This window comes from Phalaenopsis equestris, unplaced genomic scaffold, assembly GCF_001263595.1.
Source record: "Phalaenopsis equestris unplaced genomic scaffold, ASM126359v1 Scaffold001111, whole genome shotgun sequence".
Lineage (NCBI taxonomy): Eukaryota > Viridiplantae > Streptophyta > Magnoliopsida > Asparagales > Orchidaceae > Phalaenopsis > Phalaenopsis equestris.
This window is the reverse complement of record NW_018165550.1, coordinates 104,849-126,320: the sequence shown is the minus strand read 5'-3', so window position 1 is coordinate 126,320 and position 21,472 is coordinate 104,849. Positions and strand designations below refer to the sequence as shown.

Below are 21,472 nucleotides of genomic sequence, written 5' to 3'. Positions count from 1 at the left end.
ATATATATATATATATAATATTATGTAAATAATTATATGATTTTTTTTGTTTTGAGCTAAAGCGAGCCGAACACGAGCGAACAAGGAGCTGTTTGTGTTAGGCTCATTTATAATTCGAGCTTAAAAAAATTATTCGTGTTTGACTCGTTTACTTAACGAATGAGCCAAACACAAGCTATTTAGCTAGCCGAATATGAGCTTTTTTGACAACCCTATTAACAATTGGACGCTTCTATTTCAAAACTGATGGTTTGGAGACTTTTCCTAACCTTTCTTGGCCTTCAGTTCTTCGAAAATGAGAGGAAGAGAGGGTATTATGGGGGTGTTTTGCTCTTATAGCTAATGACAAAAAGGAAGAGAAATAAAGAAATGGCGAGGAGTGCTCATATTTAAGATCACAAAACTTGAAATATAGTTTTATTACATTAGAAGGGTCATATTTATGATACAAAAGTGAAGTTCATAACTACTTAAATGAACCGTGGAGAGGATATCTCCTTATAATTCAAAAGTTTAAATTAGCTTGCCTGAATCAAGAAAGGAATGTATCCTTAAAATTCAGAAGTCTTGCTAGCATTTCTAAACTATTGAAAACTACTGACCAAATGTAATAATTAATTAATTCATTTGCTTTAATTTTGACTTAGATTAGAACATCAAAGCCAAGCTAAGTTCTAATATAAAGTAAGTTAAACAAACCCAAATGGACCCACACTTGATCCTAATCCTCTGCCCCATTGGGAGGGATAATGACTTTTTTCTTCAGTTTCATTCACTTTGAAGAATAGTAATAGATGTATGAAGACTCGGACTCCTTTTGAATAATGTTTCACCTATCTCATAGTCTTTCCATTTTTGGTGACCTATAATGTCACTCTCATCTTCATTGCATCAACGTGGTTTTCATATCCACAATACAATCGTCTTATGGTGGGCCTTCATGGATAATGTTGAGATGCCCAATTTCGAGGATCACATTCTTGTGTTTCTCTTTATCATCTATTAGTGATGTTTCAAATAGCTTCAGATTCTCTGCTTATATATTATAATAAATCTTCATATAGGATTGCAAATCTAATTGGAATGCTTTTTTGATTTTTTTTTTATAGAATTTGGATTGAACCATATTGAATGAACTTTTGAGCTTTTGTGTTCACCTTTTGGTATATTATTTACTCAGTGCAACCAAACTATATTATTTTCCTAAAGAGTGTGCTTATGAGATGTATTTCCTATAATAACTGTGCCAAAAAAAATATTTGATAGGACGGTTTGAGCAACCGTCTTGACGGTTTTATTTTTAGGAGACAATTAAACAAGTCTTGTTTGACTTGGTGAAGGGAGGAAGAAACCAAGAAATTGGAGAGCGAGAAGGAAGAATAACAAGAGTTTTTAAATCTAGAAGGGAAGATGACATCGATTGCATGCACGGGTGGGTTCGACGTTGTGTGCGGGTCTTGGGCTGTCGAAATCAAACGTGTGTGCGAGTAGAGAGAACTTGTTGAGCGTGCCATGGGCTTGGAGGTGAGTCACGTGTGTGTTGAGCGCGAAGGAGAAGGGGAAGAGAACCACATGTGTCCTATGTGAAGGAGAAGACAAAGACAAGTCGAGCAGCTCTTTGTGCTGGTGAACCTTTGTGTACGAAGGAAGAGGAGAAGGAGAGATGCGCGGGCAGGAAGACTCGTGTGTTGGAGCTATCGAATCGATACAAGTTACCCGGAAGAGGGCATTTTGTGCGGGAAGAGGGCTTTGTGTATGAGGAAGCCAAACCGAGCATTTGTAAGGTTAGGGTTTGTTTTTGTAAATGGATTATTATTATTATTATTTTAATAAATTATATTTTAATTAATATGAAATTAATAAACAATTTTTTAATTCAAAATTTGTCCATTATTAATAATTTATTGTATTTATTAATGATAAATATTCGGGAACCGGAGATGTTTTGCGCCGTATAACTCGAAGATTGGAATTGTTGATTTTAATAGAAGGAGAAATAAAGCAAAGGTATGGCCAGGGTTTTACTAATTTTTTTCAGAATAATTAGTAGGTTAAATGTTAATATTAGGTTTTATTAAATTGGGGATTTGAAAAACTTCTAATTCAGAGGATTTTTGAGTTTGAATTTAAACTTATGGAGAGCTGATGATAACAAAGAAGGACATAAAGGCTTACATTTTCATTTGTATACGTTGTTTTTAGTTAAAAATTATTAAGTAGATATTACTTTTCGTGAGTTGGAAATTGTGATTAAATTTGGAAGAACATTTGATTGAAAAAGTGATTGGGGGAAAAACATTTAAATTAATTAGTTATATTTTAGTCAGTCAGTTTAAAAAAAAGATCCTTATGTATATATACATTTTTAAATTTATATAGGTGATAGTCAAATAAGGTAAAATGGTGGAATAAGCTTTTATTAAAAAGTTTTAGAATATTAAAATGAATAATTACTAGTGTATATGTATTAAATTTATTTTTTTTATTTAAATGTATTTTTGCTTTCAAATAATTATTTTAGGATTTAAAAAATGCTTAAAATTATTTCTATGATTGAAAGCAAATAGTTGAAAAAATGAAATGATTGTTTTATGATTTACGTTGCTTCACATTTTGCATTGCACAAAAAGGAAGATAAATAGATTTAATGATTGAAAGAAATTAAATATAAGTTAAATGAAAGGTAAATTATTAAGTTTATGAAGAGTCACCCTTATGTTGGGTTGTAATCGAGCCGAATATATCATAGATTGGACTCGACTTGGTACAATTATAAGTAGTTCATGTTCAACTTGATCGTGCCGAGCTTTCAAATGTTGGTCAAGTTTAACTTGTTAAATTATTCAATACTTGAATCTGATTTGTACTTGATTTGTTTATGATAAGTGAACGAGTATTTAAACAAACTAAAAATTTGAATTAGTATCAAGATTTACGTGTAAAAGTTTCAATAAATAATTTTACAAATTTAAATAAATAAATCATGCAAGCAAATGTATAACCTACATGATGTACTCTAGTGTCTATAATAGATATATTCTCTCAAAAATGAGATTGAGAAGAAATATGGAAACAAGAGCTATACAAAATAACTCATAAATGTAAAATCTTTCATTAATTGTAAAAACAATTGAGAAAAGTTAGACATCTAGATAAGGCATAATAGAGGAGAACGAACAAAAAGTGATGTTCATTTTCATAACTCCATCATGGTAATTTGCAATGCATAAATTTTCTTTTATTTTGAAAACAAATTTTAACTCAATTGGCAAATCAATATAACATATTAATGATATCATATTATTGTTGCCCAATAATTTTAAAATAATGCAACAAAAAAATGTTTCTAATAAATATAGTAAACAATTTAACTGATATTGATTGAATGACAAAGATGATGTGCGTCATACAATCTGAGACTGAAATTCCATGTCTTTATAAAATCGCACAACCAAATCTACAACTTTTAGATCTGCTACTCACACTTGATGAACCGAAACAACACTAAAATGATATAAATATTATTGATAATCAATCTAAAAATATCATTGATACAACAACAACAATAACAAAAACAAGCCTTTATCTTTCTAAGTGGGGTTGACTACATGAATCATTTTTCTCCCTTACATCTTATTGAGTGTTATATTTTCATTTAATTCTAATAAATTAAGATAAAAAATATTATTTATTTAATAATATATTACTATTAAATTATAATTAAATAAATAATAGCTAATTTATTTTTATTTATTCATCATATATAATATGAGCTATCACCAAGTTTAATATCAAATATTTAACAAATCATTGTTCAAGAACAAATGAATTTATTCATGAATATAATTAAACAAGCTCGACTATGTTTACCCTTAGTTCATTTAAGCTTCGAAGTTTTAAAAAATGTTCAAGCTAGTTTATTTACAAATTTATGGTAAATATGAATATAAAAACAAGTTTTTATTTTGTACCATATTAGGAGCACTGCCAAAACCTTTTTTATGGTACGGAATTAAAATTGTTGTATCCTTGTAGCATAGAATAAAAAAAGTTTTGACGGCACTCTTCTTATGACTTTAAAAGAAGAGAAAATGAATCTAATTATTAAAAAGATGAAAATGAAATTGATGAAGATGAGTTAATAAAAGTTTTATAAAAAAAATATGAAGTTTATTTTATGGATTGATCATCTTATTACTTTGTTTAATGACATTGAATATTTACATAAAAAATTAATGTATTATAGAGTGATAATTATTCATTAAGTTGTTTTAAAATTAACTTATTATTTAACTATTTTTTTAAGGAAAAGCTTTCTTAGATTGATATGACTGATAAGAGGAGTTTTTTTTACATGATGAGAAAAATTATTGGCGATAGGTAACAAGTTGCTAAATTTTATATTTGGGTTATATTTTTTTTTATCACTTTTATTGCATTACTTGTTTTACTGTATCAAATTGGAGGGTCTTATGTATTTTCTTTTATGATGTGTAACTATGTTTTGTGAATTAGTGACTCTTTTATAGTTGATTGTGGTGGACTAATGTTATTATTTATAAATGTTTGCTTTCACCGCCCGATTGTCTAATCTCACTTTAATTAACTCCAAGCTCTTGAGTTGAGTCGTGTCATTTCCCGTGACTTTTTTAGGCTTCCTCCAACATCATTGTTTTGTGAGTTAGTGGCTCTTTTATACTGAGTGTTGTGGACTAATATTATTATTTATAAATTTTGCTTTCACCGTCCGATCTTTTGTTCCTACTTTAATTAAATCCAAGCTCCGGAGTTGAGTCGAGTCATTTCCCGTGACTTCTTTAGGCTTCCTCCCACATCTTAGGGGATCTGTAAATTTCTTCTGGGAAAGTTGAAACTCTTTTCCTCTTCTTCATTGTCATGCAACTAGGTGCCTGCCAAAAACTCCTTGTCAAAAGGGCCTTATGAAGTTAGCCCAAGCACAACTCAACATGTGCATTGGTAATGGCCCACAAAAGAAGCAGTTGTAAACTTTATTAAAAGCTTTTATGTCTTTTGATGCCACAAATTGTAATGGCTCACTGTCACGAAATGCAGACCACTATCCAATGCAGCTCTTATGTTTGCCCATTTTTCTTTTGATGAAAAGCAATGCTTTGCTTCAGCTTGGTTTCTATCAAGCCCCAAAAGTTCTTCTAGAATTGACCAAGAAATCTGTTGTCCCTATCAAAAATAATAGATGAAGGGAACCAAACGTGATTACAGACATGCAGGAAAACAACTTTGCAGCCTCCTTTTATGACAAACTCTTTTGGCATGTAATTTGGCTACCATTATGTTTAAACATTCACTATAATGAACATGTATTAAATCCTTATCTTGTCTTTAGTAATTTTCTCAAGAAGCCAATTGAAATGAACACATATAATTGAATGGTTACTGTCAAGTCGACTTGAAAGATATGATGTTCTGCTGAGTAGACATCCCTTCAAAAACTCTTGCACAACCAAGTGTATTTTTGGCTAGTTGATGTAGCACATTCGATTTTGAACCCTTTTCGTGTTAAATTGCCTCATTACTCTGAGTATGTGCCTATCATAGCCAAGTCAAAAGATATACATTTTTGGACTCACAATTGATCTTCATGATATAGAGACTACCTTACAGCTATATGTTTAATTTTTGATATAAAGACTACTTTACAGCTATATCTTTATTTTCTAGCTGGAGCTTTGACAAAGCCTTTTAAGTGGAATGAATGCATTATATTGAGAGATATAGATAAAACTTTCATAGGTTTAATGGAAGAAAAATGATTTTTTAAAATATTTTTAAAGATTTTTCTTGAATAATTTGGGGAACTGAACAATGTTTATTTTATTTTGAGATTGTGCTGCTTGAGAGTTCTCATTTGACTAATTACACCTCATTATTTTCTAAGATTACTTGAGCAAATCATGATTAACATTAATTTCAATGTTTGATTTTCAAGGATTTGATTTAGGAATTTAATTGGGGATTTACTTACCTTGATAAAAAACATCTATAGTCAAAAGGAGGAAATTCTAGGACAACTAAACCCTAATTGTTAAGGATGCTTAAGATACTGTCATATGTGGGGACTATTAATGCCTTGGGAAGATTTTAAATGCCCAAGTTGATCCAATTTTTATAATGTGGGGCTTATGCTTTCATGACAATAATCAAATGTTATTGACGAATTTGCCTTAGGCTTATAACATCATAGTTAAGGATATTTGTCTTGAACCTAATTCTATTTTAGAAACTTTTTCATTCCTCTAGGATTTAACTCTTTCTAAATCTAATGAAGCTAGGAGTTATGGATGGATTTATACACCTAAACCACCAAGGGTCAAGATGTCTAACTCTTTCGGTCATAATTGTTGCTTGGAAGGGATTGCTAACTAAACCTCCCATTTGCTTTAAAAATATTGTTATTTAAGTTTTCTTTTGATATGTAAGACAGGCTAGTTTTCATAAATAGGAAATGGGACTTACAATGCCATCATTCCAGTAAGACTACCGGACACATGATATAAGGGTATTGCTGGGAAGATCGATGTATTTTTCTTTGTTATCTAACTTTTTATTAGATCAATTTTCCGCAAGACTTGTAAATGTTGTGCCATAGCTGAGTTTTGTTGACAAGTTATACCTCCATGTCTAGGATGATTGGCCAAATGGCAAAAAATATACACCATGTTCAGTTTGTAGCATTCTTGAACTTGGCTTTATTAATACACAGGAGGCGAGTTCATTTAAATTTGAAAATCTTTGATCAAAGGAGTCGTCATACATTATTTTTCTTGAGATGAAGCTTAAGGTTGATTTTAGTTGTTTTGGTTTTACTCGATAGAAATTTTAACCTTAAGTGCTTAATCTAAAAGAAAATAAATTCAAAGATAGTCTAGAACAGTTGATATGTAAGCGCTAAACATGCAATTACATTGATTATAAATAAACAATTTTATTGGTTTGGTTATTCTTTACGTGCCTTAATGAATTGAAAGAAAAAATAGCTGAGTTCTAACAAATTTTACACCCGTAACTTAAAGCTGTACAACTAAGATAGTCTCTAATGTTGCTCCACAAGAGGCTTCAAGCTTCTAAAAGAAAAAGAATACATGATTGCGTAGCATCTCGTACATGATAGTTGTTTAAGCATAGCTTTACAGTTTTGTCTGGACCTGTATTTTATTACACCATTGAATAATGCAATACCAATACAACAATGCTAGCTAATATTACAACATAATAATATCAATCACAAAATATTATAAATGGCCTTATATGCATATTACTTAATGAGTGCTTGTTTGAGACATTGCAATGTACTTCAAGTGTTTTGGGACCATTTACACTTCACACCATAATGTTTTACCACATTTTCTTCCAAGTCTCTATGCAATGCACCAAACTGACCAAGTCTTTGATCTGTGCTATTCATCGACCCATAAGTACATAGTTCTAAGCTAAACTTATCGACTATAGATTATATCTCTAAAGTTTAAATTTATTTAATCTATGACACAGGTGAAAATTGATCAGAAATGAAAAATCAGTTACAAACTAGAAGAAATGTGAGAATATTAAATTGATTTTTTTAATGTAATTTTCTATGATCTTCATAAATTAAAGTAAATTTCATCTTTAAATAAATTTATTTAAGTAATTTTTGGATTTGATTATATCAATAATGAAAATAAATTGCGATTCAAGATTTTATTTTAGTTGGAGTTATTTAATTTTTTTGAAATTAATCGCAAATTATTTCAAATTTGCAAATAGTATTTAAAATTTTGGAACAAAACTATATATTTTGTAAATTATTATTTGATTTCATCTTAGGTAAAATACAATGCATATATGAAGTAGGACAAGCACTTGATTTTTCAAAAGAAAAAATAACATATAAACTTAGAAAATATACTTATATAATTTTTTTAATGAAATTAATTTATCTTATTTGCCTATTAATTTTTTTTCTTTGAAAATGAATGAAGCTAAGAAAAAAAGTTATCATTTGTATGAAATAATGGCATATTCCATGAAATGCATTAAAAATGCATAAGGGTGTAAATTAGTTTAATCAAGTTAGGTGTTGCCCCTTGTTTTGGTTAGAGCTTTAATAATTAATTAGGTTCGAGCTTTAGCTCAGTAGATGAGTTTGAGTTGGCTTATGAAATTGAAAAGTTAATTCCAATTTTAGTAATTATTTTAATAAAATTATAATAATAGAAAAAAATTAATTGAGAAATAAGAAGAAAGTAATTGAGATTAGAAAGAGAGTTTATAATTTTTTATTAAAACCTTGCACTATGCATTAAATTTGGTTTGTTATGTCATATAACCTTTCGGGTGGGTTGGTGAGCTTCGAGCACAAGACCTTTCGATGCGGGACTAAATGCCCGACCATAGAGCCACCATCTCATCTGCATTATGTCATATAACTTTGGCTTACTAGTTTGCATGACTCAATTACACTCCTAAGAATGCATCATATGATTTTTTTTTTTGCAATTTTTTGGAAATTTTAATTAAATTTTTTATGTTATTTATAACTTCCAAATTATATTAATTATAGGCAAAATAATGCAAGGTGTTATAATTTTTTAAGAATATATAAGTTCCATTAAAAAATTACTTTTTATATGTTTACAAAAAATTCCCAAAAATTTAAGATAAAAGAACCTTACAAAATTAGATATAGATTTTTTTGAAGAAAAAAAATATAAATTCATTTATTCAAAGAAAGTTAACGTTTCTAGAACTTATGCAATTTTATTTATGCTTTTTATTTTCTTGAATTTGTTATGAATTTCTTGTGGAAATAATTTATCTATCAAGTGAAGAGATCTTAGCCATAAATCCAATTGTTTAAATCTGCAAGCTATGATTGCTTATGGTTGGGCCAAGAAAATGATGAAATGAATGCGGTCCCAATTGTTGAATGTTTGGTTGGGTGGTTTGGACGAGTCATATGCCATAGAGTTTTGAAAAACTAAGAAAAAATGATTTTGAGTGTTTCCCTTGATCTTCTTTGGTGAGATCTTGGCCTTAAGTTTCAAATTGAATTCATCTAACAACTCTGAAATCATCTTCCACTTTTAGTGTGGATTTTGTACGCCCAAGAAGAGTTTTAAGAAAATTTTAAGGCCATTTTGGGCCTTTTTTAGTTAATTAAAAGCCTAATATTATTTGTTACGGGTTCTATCGCCCCTTCTAATTAAAATGCAAGATCATGCCCTATGTGTACTCAAAACAAGTAGTGAAGGATTAGGGGTTGGAATATGATATTAATTAGGTTAGTTGGATAGATGGGCCACTTTGAAAAAAGAAAAAAAAAGGTATGTGGTTGCGTTCAATGTTAAAGTTAAAGCTATGCTCGATACTTGACTATTCTCATGTTCGGTTCCAATTATCTGTACAACTATTCTTTTTCTTTTGCAAGTTTCGAGATTCTCAAAATGCTAATCATGTCTACTCCAACGAGCTCTCACCATGATTTTCATGCTTCTCCGAAGAAAAGTCACTGTTCTCGTTATTGCCTTCTCTAACAAGTCCCCCACCGTGATTTTCTCCAACACAATACAAGCTCCCTTTATGACTTCTCCTTGAGTTGCGCTCTTTAGCCTGGTAACAAAATAGGCAAGCAGAGCTTAAGCTTATTCTATGGGCATGAATTGAGCTTGAGCTTGATTTTGAGCTAATTTTTGACAAACAAGCCGAGATTAAGTTTGTTCGTCGTGACATGAGCTCGACTCGACTTCTTGATACTTCTTTTTGACCTTGACCCCAATTGCCACATTAAATTCACAGAAACAGACCACAAATCACTTAAACTATGTGAATGAATAGCTAATAATATTCTTGACTCGTTGCAACACATACCTCCCACTTGTTCGCCAGTCTGCTCCGCCATCTCTGTTACAACTTTTCCTGCATGAATCATTGAAGTCATTGGGGCTACCTTTGAGCTAGAAAAATATATCATGAAAATGAATTTTCTTAGAACTATGAACGAAATTTCTGGTTTATTCATGCCATTGGTTTTCCAATAACTTCAATGACAGCTTCAATTTAAGAGAACTCACCAATTTGATAAGGAGGAACTTCTACAGCTAGTTCTACACTCACATAGTAGTCAACATTGGAATAAAGATGACTGCATCATTCTTCTTAATTCTTACTTCCCTTGACATGTTCTAGCCTTTCTTTTTTACTCTTCTTCGAGTTTTCACTTCTCTCATATTGTATTTCTTTGATACTTGCCATGATGGATTCTTCAGAAAAATAAATATTACCTACTTTTTTCATGTACATTAAACACATTATTACAATAACTCTTTTTTTTGCAGAGAAATAAAACTCGGTACAAAAAAGCAAACTCTCCCTCTCATCACAAAAATAATATTTTTGATAATTAGTTTATTATTTTTGCAGTCGAACTCGAAAGATATAAAAGAATTGAGAAATGAAATGTATAACAAGAACACTAAGGATGAATTTGCCTAGTATTGTGAGGATCATGCACTCGTCGAGTTAGACCCACTATATTTGCTATCAAATTCAAAATGGACATGTTGGTTTACTTTTTTCTTTTTGTTCTATTTTTGAAATATAAATTTTGATAGTGAATAAGCTAGCTCTAGTTGTTTGGTTGGACAGAATGCAAAGGTGTTTAATTTTATTGACAAGATTACCAAGCTTTAAATATGTTTAATCTTATCAACCGGAAACTAATTAAAATCCTAAAAAGAAAGTTTAATTGGGGAGTTGATTTGATCAGAGATATAGAGGCCTTATAGTTGGGGAGATCTAAGTAATGAATAATCATGTCACAGACAAGTTACATCAAATGATTGTACATCCTACCTTAGAAACAAAATCAGATAAGCACAAAAGGCTACTGAAGAATTTAGAAAATAAAATAATGGAAGATACTCTAAAATAGGGGCTGATGAGTCTTTAGGAAAGCACACAAATTACAATCTGATGTAATGATATAGAATCTTGATCCATGTGCCTCAAGCTATTTGCTATCCAAGGATTATAAGGAGACATATCTAACATTACAAAGTCTTGATCGGTGTGCTTTAAGTTATTTGTTATGACTGAAGCATAAATTCAATACCTCAATCTGGATGGTACAAATCTACCATTCCAATTCTGCTTATAGTTTTTTGAAATATTGGGTTTTAGAATCCTTTGTTGAATATAGTGGTTAGTTGATTTTCTTTGATATTATCATGTATCAACATCAGTTCTGACATCAATCTAATTTTTGTCTTGGTTTAGTTAGAGTTTTGCATGGCTTGCATTTTGTCATCATGGTTTCTTTCAGGAGGCCAATAATATATGTTTTATTTGGAGAGAAACATAAAAGGTCCACTGATTTCCGGTAGCATAGTATTCCACAACCATGCCATGATAATAGAATTAATTTATTTTCAAAGTAAATACTTTTGGTTTGTGGGCTCTATAGGTAGATTCAGAAGGTGTTGGATCTTTTTCTTTCCCTTTAGAAGTGTCTTCACAATTGGGAATATTTAAGATAATATTCCCGTTCAAGGGATAAGATGCTTGAAATACATGGAGTTCTCCTTTAGTTTGATTTTCATTATTAATCATGGTCGATTCTTTTGAAAGGAAGTTAAAATCTCTGACATAGTGAATAAAAGGAGCATTCAACAAGAGGAATATGGTTCAAAGTGAAAATCCTAACCTTAAAGAATAAGAACAAATGTTGGAAGTAAATACCTTAACCGTAGAGAATAAAAATAATTGTTGGAGGTTGAAACACTAACCTTAGAGAATAAGAACAAATGTTAGAAATGAAAACCCTAATCTTAGGGAATAAGAACAATTGATAGAAGTGAAAATCCCAGCCTTAGAGAATAAGAATAAAGGTTGGAAGGAACACACTAACCTTCCTTTGATACCATGCAAAAAATAAAATAATGAAAGATAATCTTAAGGGTCTTCCTTTTTCTTTATACAAGAAGTGAGATATATATACATCTCCAATAGACATTACAAAATAGGAATAACATAAACAAAAGAGAGAAAAATTAATAGGGATCAAGATTCTTTAGGAAAGCACACATATTACAATCCGAGGGTCATAGATAGATGGATCTAACATTGTAGAGTCTCTATCCTTGTGCCTTATGCTCTTTGTTATTTGAGGGTCATAGGGAAACATATCCAATGGCACAAATCATTAATGTGTGCTTTAAGTTTTTTGATATAATTTGAGCAGAAATTTAACAAAGAATACCAGAAGTTAATTGATCAAATGCTAGCAAATAAGAGGAAAGATATCAATATAGACGAGCATGTGTGATAAGAAACAACTCATATCTTCAGATTCCAAGAGATTTTGTGTTGAGGAGATTTTTGCACGCGGCTTATTTAGAAGAGATAGACTCACTTTCAAATTATGTAAGAGCATTCATGAAAATTTTGGCACTAAAATGTATTTGAATACAATTTTTCTTCGGCAGATAGTTGACCAATTAGAAAGAGTCATTCAAATTTTAGACGATTTACCAAGGCTATACATTTTGAATTTTAGAGGTAGTTGGGTCGATTATATTCTTGTGATAGAGTATGCTTATAACAATAATTGCTAAGCTAGCATTAAAAATGACTCCATTCAAGGCATTGCATGGAAGGAAATGTAAAAATCTATAAGTTAGGCTGTGAGTTGGAGAAAGTTGATGGATCTGTATTTAGTTGATCAAGATCTTGAGAGAATCAAATTAATCAGAGAAAGGTTGAAGGCGGCCTAGGAATTTTGGCTGAATTATTTTGAAACAAAGCATAGATTGTTAATTTCAAAGTAAGTGAATTTGTATTCTTAAAGGTCATATATTTGAAAAAAAAAATCTAGATTTAGCCAATGGGAGCAGTCGAGTCACGGATATTTAGGACTATTTGAAATAAATGAGAAAACTTTGTACATGGTAGCATTCTTAGTAGATATGTCTGGTGTATCTAATGTCTTCCCTGTATCAAAGTATGAAAAATGAGTTATAAATGGAAATAAAAGAGAACCACAAGTTGAAATTGAGGTGCAAAGCATTCTAATTTATTTTGAAGAATCATAAAGGATACTAGATTTAAATACTAAAAAGAGTTAAAAAAAATATACCAAACCCTTACATGAAAGTAAAGTGCAATTATTTATTAAAAAAGAGACAACTTGTGCAAAATTAGATATGATTCTAATTTTTCTTTTATTGTTTAGCGAATTGTTGAGGCAAACTTGAGCATGAAATTTCAGTTAGGTGGGAAGAGTTATAATACTCAATTTTTTTGAAAGGTTAAGGTTAAAGAAGTCATAAATTTTCACATTTAATAATAATGTTTAATTTTTTCTCTTAAAGTCTTAAAATTAATGAGGATCATTTTGATATGTGTATGTGTAGGTACATATATATATGAAGCGCTTATATGTACACACGTGTGTGTGCATGTCAAATAATGAAATTGAAAATAAAGAAGTCTTCTATGTTGATAGGTTGACAATAATATTTTTATTAACTCTTATAGGTAGGGTGATAAAGGTAAGCTCGTATGAAAAGGTAAAAGGTTTTCAAGTTGGTATATTTTTGATAATTTACTCAAGTATGTAGATAAGGCCAGATCATTTGATGGAAGGATGTTTAAGTTGATATATTTATGATAAACTTTACAGCGTAGGGTGACAGAGGTATGATATAAAGGTAAAAAAATTTCTTGAAATGGTATTTTTATGATCATCCATACATATGGCACGGCAAAGGGTGCTCTTATGAGTGTAAAGAAGTCATCAATTAGTAAACCTCAAGTTGAATTTTAACCCTATGATATGTGATGCTGGTTTGATGTAGTTCACTTTCATATGATGGCCGATGAATTTAGATCCACATATATGATATAGTTTTAAAACTAAAGATATCTCATATTAGAAATTATATAAAATAAGTAATTTTATATTATGAAATATGGGTTTCTAATGTTGACATTTATAGCTTGACTAACATAGCACATATTATTATTTTCATTGAATTTCTCTTTTTAAAATTCTCTTTATTATTGTTATTTTACATTTTATTATGCCAGCTATTTAGAAATTGCCAATTTTTAATGATTGTAGGTATTGCACTAAACTTTATTTTATTTTATTTTATTTTATTTTTTTCATTTTTAGTTCATGATTAGCATATCATATTAGTTCAATTTAATGAATTTGAATTATATTTTAGAATTATTTATCTGGCCGAGCTTCTAACTCACTAAATAATCTTGTGATTAAGCTCTTTAGAGGGCCATGTCAGTTGTACGTCCCCTCTGCTTCGGGGTTCGATTCCTACTGGTGGAAGGTGTGGTACTCGAATTGTTAGGCGCATCGGCGATGGCCGGAGATCGTATAATAGCCTCAGATCATTCCTAAATAATCTTGTGATTAAGCTCTTTAGAGGGCCAAGATAAGGCTGAGCTGCAGTGAGGATTAAGTCTTAAATAAACTACTTTATATTTTGATATTAAGTTTTGGAGCAAGATATAAATCCACTAAAGGTATTTATATGGTGAAAACTTATTTTTATGGAAATAAACATTGTTGTTTATCAGAAGCTCTGTAGTTGAATGTTGAATCCTTTTACTCGATTGATTTGTGTCAATCATTAGTTCCTTGCGAGTAGAAATTAAGCTATTTGTTAATTTTTCATTCAAGCTATTGATTTTATCGCTCACTTTGTTTTTAGTGGACAGAGTTCAGAGTAGTTGTTGGTTATTGATTTACTCAACTAAGTCATAACCATGTTTACCTTGTTGTGTTTTACTATGAGGAGCTGTCCTGGTGTGTGAAAAAAAAATACTTTAGACTAATAACTAAGTTGATAGTAGATAATAAGGTTCTGTTGGAAGGTAAACCTTGATCTTTAGAGGAAGATTATGCAAATGGTTTAGACTGTGTGTGTGTGTGTGTGTGTGTGTGTGGTGTACACAGATCAGTTGGTTGGGCATCTGCTTGTCAGTTGTAAGTCCTCTTTGTTCCGGGGTTCGATGCCCTCCGAGTGTAGGGTGTGGTGCTCGAATTCTTAGGCGCATGAGGGATGACCGGGACTCGCATAATAGCCTCCAACCATTCCTTTTTAAAACGTGTGTGCGTGCGTGCGTGCGCGTGTATCGCGTACCCCAGTCTGCTAGTTGGCATCCACGGTATAAGACCCCTCAAGTCAGGAGTTCGAATCCCCTCTGACATAGTTGACCAAAGAGGTGGTACTCGAATTGTTGGGCACATTAGGAGTGGCAGGAGACTCGTATAAAAGCCTCTAGTCATTCCTTAATATATATATATAATCTTTAGAGGAAGATTATGCAAATGGTTTAGAGAAATTTGTTTAGAAAATATAAAGCAACTTCAAAGAGTTCGAAAGTGAAATCCCTCAAGTAAAATGAAGCTGAACTCTTAAATATCAAGGCGCTTTTTGGTGTGATGATGGAATTTTATTATAATCTCCAAATTTCTGTGTGCTCGTGATGGAGCACTCCTAGGATGGGTGGCCTCCTAAGAAGTTACACTAACGGGGCAAAAATGTGAGGCTGTTATGCCAAAGTGTGCAATACCTTGATGTGTGAGAGTTCGGGCTGTCACAAGTAGTATCAGAGCATTACATTAGCATGAAGATAAAAATATCTGTCTGGTCGATGATTCTAGACTATGATCATTGGCAGGAATGACCGATACTTAAGTGTGGGGGATTTTACCCATTAATTAAAATGAATCATGAACTCGTAAATATCGAGCCGCCTTTTGGTGTAACATTGAAATTTCATTAGAAACTCCAGTGTTAAGCGTACTCCTAATAGAACGCTCCTAGGATGGGTGACTGCCTAGGAAGTTATGCAAATAAGGTACAACCGTGAGACCACTAGGCCAAACCGGACAATACCTTGATGAGTGAGAGTTTGGTCTGCATAGTTCATCTGCTAAAAGCCTTGAAAAATATATCAAATATAGGACAATGAGAAGAATATGAAAGTTAGATCTCACTAAAATGAAGGATAAAGGCATGGAGAGTTCATGTGTTTTTACTCCACCTTATTTAACTTATCAATGGATGTTGTGGTGACCATTAATGATATTGAGTGGTGACTGCAAAGGAACAGAGTTGAGATTGAACTTCCATACAGAGTAATGTAGAATCCTTGATCCAAAAAACCCATCAATGCATGACAATTATAGATGAAAATTATTCTCCAGAAATAATTATAGAATATTGCCAGGCTGACGATGAATCTTAGGATGGGGGTAATGTAAGAGAGAAATTCCAAATGTAAGAGATGGGTTGTCTTGGATAAATAGTAATTCAATATTGTATTTCATTGACTGAGTAGGAATTTTGATGAATCAAGTAAAATGTGAAAAAATCCAAATAAAGAAAACTATTTTTGGACTTGAGAAAAAAATAACAAATGTCAGTTTTAAAGAGTAATCTTGGATGAAAGTTGATAGTGCACATCATCAGCCTGGCATTGGGAAATACTATGTGGTCTTACAAGTGACATTGTGGATCCCACATAGGTGACCTATTGAGCTTAATATGGCTTGCCCTCCTTCATTATGTTAAACTTTTTTAACCATTAAACATTTAATCTTGTCTATAGGCTGTTGGGCAAAATGTATTTTATTCAAAGTAGCATTTTGTACATTTTCAGTTTATCCATAATTTTTTGTTATGGGAATTAGCAGAATTAATTAATTATAAAATTTTTTGAACTTTTTAAATCACTGTGCCTGCAATTTTAGATTTTACTGGACAAATTGGGTCAGGATATCCTAATCCAAATTTCTTCAACAGAGATCTTAAAATCATTGAAATTTTTTTGAGATTTGCACAATACAAAATTTCATTAATTAATCATGTCACACTTATCTCAATGCTAATGATTGAATGCCCTTGAGATCTATCTTGACCAAATTTTGGTCGCCAGAGACATCGTCATTTTATGTACTAATAATTTTTTTTGGCGAACAGATTTGTTGATTTTTATCCCATCAAAATAGAATTATTCGACAACAGATTTGAATCCTCCAATGACCATGTGTGAAGTTCATCATTTCAGATGTATTTTTTGTGTTTATGCTATGGAGATTTCTCACCAGATATTTTCTTCTGATATGGGTTAGTTGGGCTGTTTTACAAATTTAAAGTTTTGGCTGGATAAATGGGCACTTCTGGTGGTGTATCTGAGATTGTTGAGTCAGGTGAAGAGCTCAACTTAGGGAATTATTCTAATCGGCCAAAGCCAATAAGGGTCAAATTGAGAGAAGATGAAGGAAAATCCCATAATTATTCTGTTGAGGATGATCTTAGCCGTCTTATTGAAGCAATTGATTTCAGAACATCGCCCAGTTTATTGGGCATTTCCTCTCAAATGGTTAATGGAAGGCAGAGGAACGATTCAGCTAAAAAGTTCATTAAGGGTGGTGCATCACCAGAGTCAGGGTTTGGAATTTCTGAGTCTGTAACCCTGAAACAGGCTTTGAGAAGATTATGCATATCACAGGCATCAGAGCAGGCTGCATTGAAGAGGTCATCCAAACCAATCTGTTTATCTACTGCCTCTGAAGCTGGCACAATTAAAAGGCTATTTGCTTCAGTCATTATTGAAGGCAGCAAATCTGATCTTTCTGTTGGTGAAGTTAAAAAGAAGTTACTAGAAGTATCAACTGCACCTAAAAACATGGCTATAAATTCAAGTCATAAAACAAGTCAAGTATGTGGTGCATGCAATACAGATTTATCTTCTAAAAAGGCTGTTTCTTCTTCTTCCTATAGCCCATCCCTTGCAGCAAATGCAACAAAAACCAGAATCCAAGATGTCATAGCTTCTCCATCAAAAGCCGCTTCCTCAACATCAAATCCAATCAAAACCAGAATACAAGATGTAATAGCTACTCCATCAACAAAAACCAGGGGGCATTCAATGGTGGTTTCAGAGCAAGGAATAAAAAGAAAATCAAATCCAAAAGCTTCTAAATCTGGTTCTGAGACAGAGACGGGATTGAATAAGCCTTGCTCGAGCCCTTTGACCAAATCAACCTTCAGGAACAATTTGTCCTTTACTAGGAAAGGAAGGCAGGAATCTACGTCATCATTGGGTAATTCTGACAGAATTCCTAAAGTTGAGGAATCCGTGAAGAGTCCTGGGAAAATTAAGTCAGGTGTCAGAAAGCTAGTTTCTCCGACATCTGAAGCAACAAAGCCTGGTGGCGCAAATCCGGATAACTGCAGCTCTAGTAATACCGCTGGTGCAAGAATGAATAAAACACCAAGATCTCGAGAAAAGGGGGATTGTTCCCAAAGCTCTATAAGTAGCCTAGGTGACTATAGCAGCAGCACTAGCATAAGTGGTGAGAGCAATCAGAGTGGTTCGAGTGGCAATGCTATTAGACCTCACATGTCCAAGGATGTAAAATGGGTAGCCATCCGCCATGTTTTGAATCATCTTGGTGGTTTGGGATTGATGAACTTCAAACTAATAAAGAAGCTTGGATGTGGAGATATTGGAACTGTCTACCTTGCTGAGCTGACTAGTTCTGGATGCTTGTTTGCCCTGAAAGTCATGGATGTTGAGTTTTTGTTGAGCAGAAAGAAAATTCTTCGGGCACAAAGTGAGAGAGAGATTCTGCAGATGCTTGATCACCCATTCCTTCCAACACTCTACGCACATTTTACAACTGACAATCTCTCGTGCTTAGTCATGGAGTTTTGTCCGGGTGGTGATCTGCATGTTCTTCGACAGAAGCAACCTGGCAGGAGGTTTTCAGAACCAGCGGCTAGGTATGAAAATTTAAAACCTTGAGTATCTTAGCGGATTCATTTCCTTTTGAAATTGTTGCCTTAGAAATTGTTTCATTCATTGTCCTTCTTGGTTGCCATTAGTATCTGAGAAGTGTTATTTGTTTCCTTCTGTATTTTTAAAAAACTAGTTTATGAAGATGGGCGATACCTTTTTGTCAAATGGTCGAGGAATTGGTATAAATATATAAAACATATTTCACTAGGAAATCTTATGCGTAATAAGAGCCATGATATATGATCAAACGGTTATTAAAAAGTGGACTTCTGTGTTCTCATATATCACATCGGAGTACTGGATGATTGTAGTAAGGTGCAACATCTGAATGAATGTGATAAGTTAGACTGACATTGCTGTAGTAGCTGATGCCAATGGTTAATGCAAACATGAATTATTGGAGAGGCTGGCAAAATGATTTTAAAAATGTGGATTTAATTACTAAACTGCTTTAAATCTTCTACTGAGAATGATGTGGGAGAAGAAGAGAGTTGCGAGAGGAGTGAAGAGGACTTAAGGGAATGGAATTGGAGCTAGCTCTATGAAGAGGCAGGAAGAAGTGGAGGGCTATAATCTCCCTTGAGCAGATGGGTTGAAACTTTTTGTTTCTTGTGTCTTTGTAGGAATTATATGGTAGAAAATGACATTTGGAGATAGAGAGAGAAAGAGAGGGAGGAGTGAAGTGGCGATAAATGAATGCGTTGATGATCCTATTTGCTTTCACCCCCAAGCTTGTGTATTTGTGATCTATTGTAGAAATAGGTAAGAAATTTAGTGCAAGGGCTTTAACTTGTGGGGTAGTGAGAAGAGTTACTGATATGTCTGCAACCATAATGGTTAGCTCCATTCAGTCATTTACTCGTTTAATTTGAAACTTTGGTGAACACTGTGCTATCACAATCACTCATTAATCTCCACAACAGTAATTGTAAGTTGATGTCTGCATTATCTTGAACTCCTTTCTCATCTGTTTACATACAGGTTTTACGTCGCCGAAGTCCTTCTCGCTCTGGAATATCTTCACATGCTTGGAGTGATATACCGTGATCTCAAACCTGAAAACATCCTCGTTCGAGAGGACGGCCACATAATGCTCTCGGATTTTGATCTTTCACTCAGGTGCACGGTAAGCCCAACCCTTCTCAGGTCAACTTCTCTCGGCAGGGAAGAGGCAGCCAAAAAGTTATCAGGACCCTGTGCTGAGTCCAGCTGCATCAATCCTAATTGTCAAGTTTCCTGCTTTACTCCTCGTCTCCTCACTTCCTCCATGAACAAGAACTGGAAGGCGAGATCCGACTCAACGACCCAAGTTTCCCCTCTCCCGCAGCTCGTCGTAGAGCCCACCGATGCCCGGTCGAACTCCTTTGTCGGCACTCATGAGTACCTAGCCCCAGAAATCATCAAAGGTGATGGACATGGGAGCGCTGTAGACTGGTGGACCTATGGCATCTTTCTATATGAACTGATTTATGGAAGAACACCATTCAAGGGATCTGGGAATGAAGAGACTTTAGCCAATGTGGTGTGTCAGAGCTTGAAGTTTCCTGAGACACCTACAATCAGCTTTCAAGCCATGGATTTGATCAAAGGTTTGCTGGCAAAGGACCCAGAAAGCAGGCTTGGTTCAGCCAAAGGGGCGGCGGAGATCAAGCGACATCCTTTCTTCGAGGGTCTTAATTGGGCTTTGATTCGTTGTGCCGCGCCGCCGGAGGTTCCGGGCGGATTCGATCCGGGGACTCCGCCGCCGGCGAGCAAGAAGAAGGAAGGCAAGTGCTTGGATTTTGGGAAGAATGGTGAGGATGTGGAAATTGAGCTGTTTTAGTCTGTTTTGTTGCTGGGTTGAAAGTCTTTTCTAAGGCTTTTAAGTTAGATCTTGTGCTGTAAATTTAAGCCCGTAAGTTGGGACTGAGCTTTCTTTTTTTTTTCCTTTACTTGTTTATAACATCATTTAAAATCCCTATGGAATGGTATTTAGAGATGAGTTTTTCAATTTCCTAGTTAGGATTAATACTATTTTTGCTTTATAGGTTATCATAATTTATTTTAAGGTGATTGCATGTAGCTCGGATCAAATTGATTGAGTTTGAATCAAAATCGGCTTGTGGTTTGTTATGTTCCATTTCGAGTTAGCTTGATAGATTGGAGAGCCTTTGGACTGAACACGAGCAATAATATTTTTTAACTAGCCGAACATGAGTGAGCTCGGGCTCAGCTCGTGTTTGGCTTGTTTACACCCTTGATAGATTGGAGAGCCTTTGGACTGAACACGAACAATAATATTTTTTAACTAGCCGAACATGAGTGAGTTCGGGCTCAGCTCGTGTTTGGCTTGTTTACACCCTTACCAACAACCTAGGGGAAAAGACAATAAAGGTGTACATGCAAGATAGAGCTTCATAAATAAGTAGGGGCATTTGCATACATATTACCCAATTCTTATGATTTTCATTTCCAACAACTGAATTTTACTTTTTTAAATAATGCCACTTAATTCTTTCATATCAAATACAAATGTCACCATTTTAACTATAAAAAATAAATTAGATGCATAGATGAGATGATATGAATGTAAATGATGAAGTTTAGATGTTAAATATATATACATAAAAATTATATGGTA

The 21,472-nt window shown here is 33.1% G+C and overlaps 1 protein-coding gene across 1 annotated transcript in view; it reads left to right on the top strand.

The window, feature by feature from the left end:
• LOC110033186 (serine/threonine-protein kinase D6PKL1-like) overlaps positions 1–20,833 on the top strand; it is a 30,643-nt gene extending 9,810 nt beyond the window's left edge. Inside the window, exons 2-3 of the mRNA XM_020737092.1 lie at positions 17,028–18,836; positions 19,834–20,833. Of these exons, the coding sequence (XP_020592751.1) occupies positions 17,218–18,836; positions 19,834–20,674 (2,460 nt within the window). The 5' untranslated portion in view covers positions 17,028–17,217 and the 3' untranslated portion in view covers positions 20,675–20,833. The remainder of the gene's footprint in view (positions 1–17,027; positions 18,837–19,833) is intronic.
• The last annotated feature ends 639 nt before the right edge of the window (positions 20,834–21,472 follow it).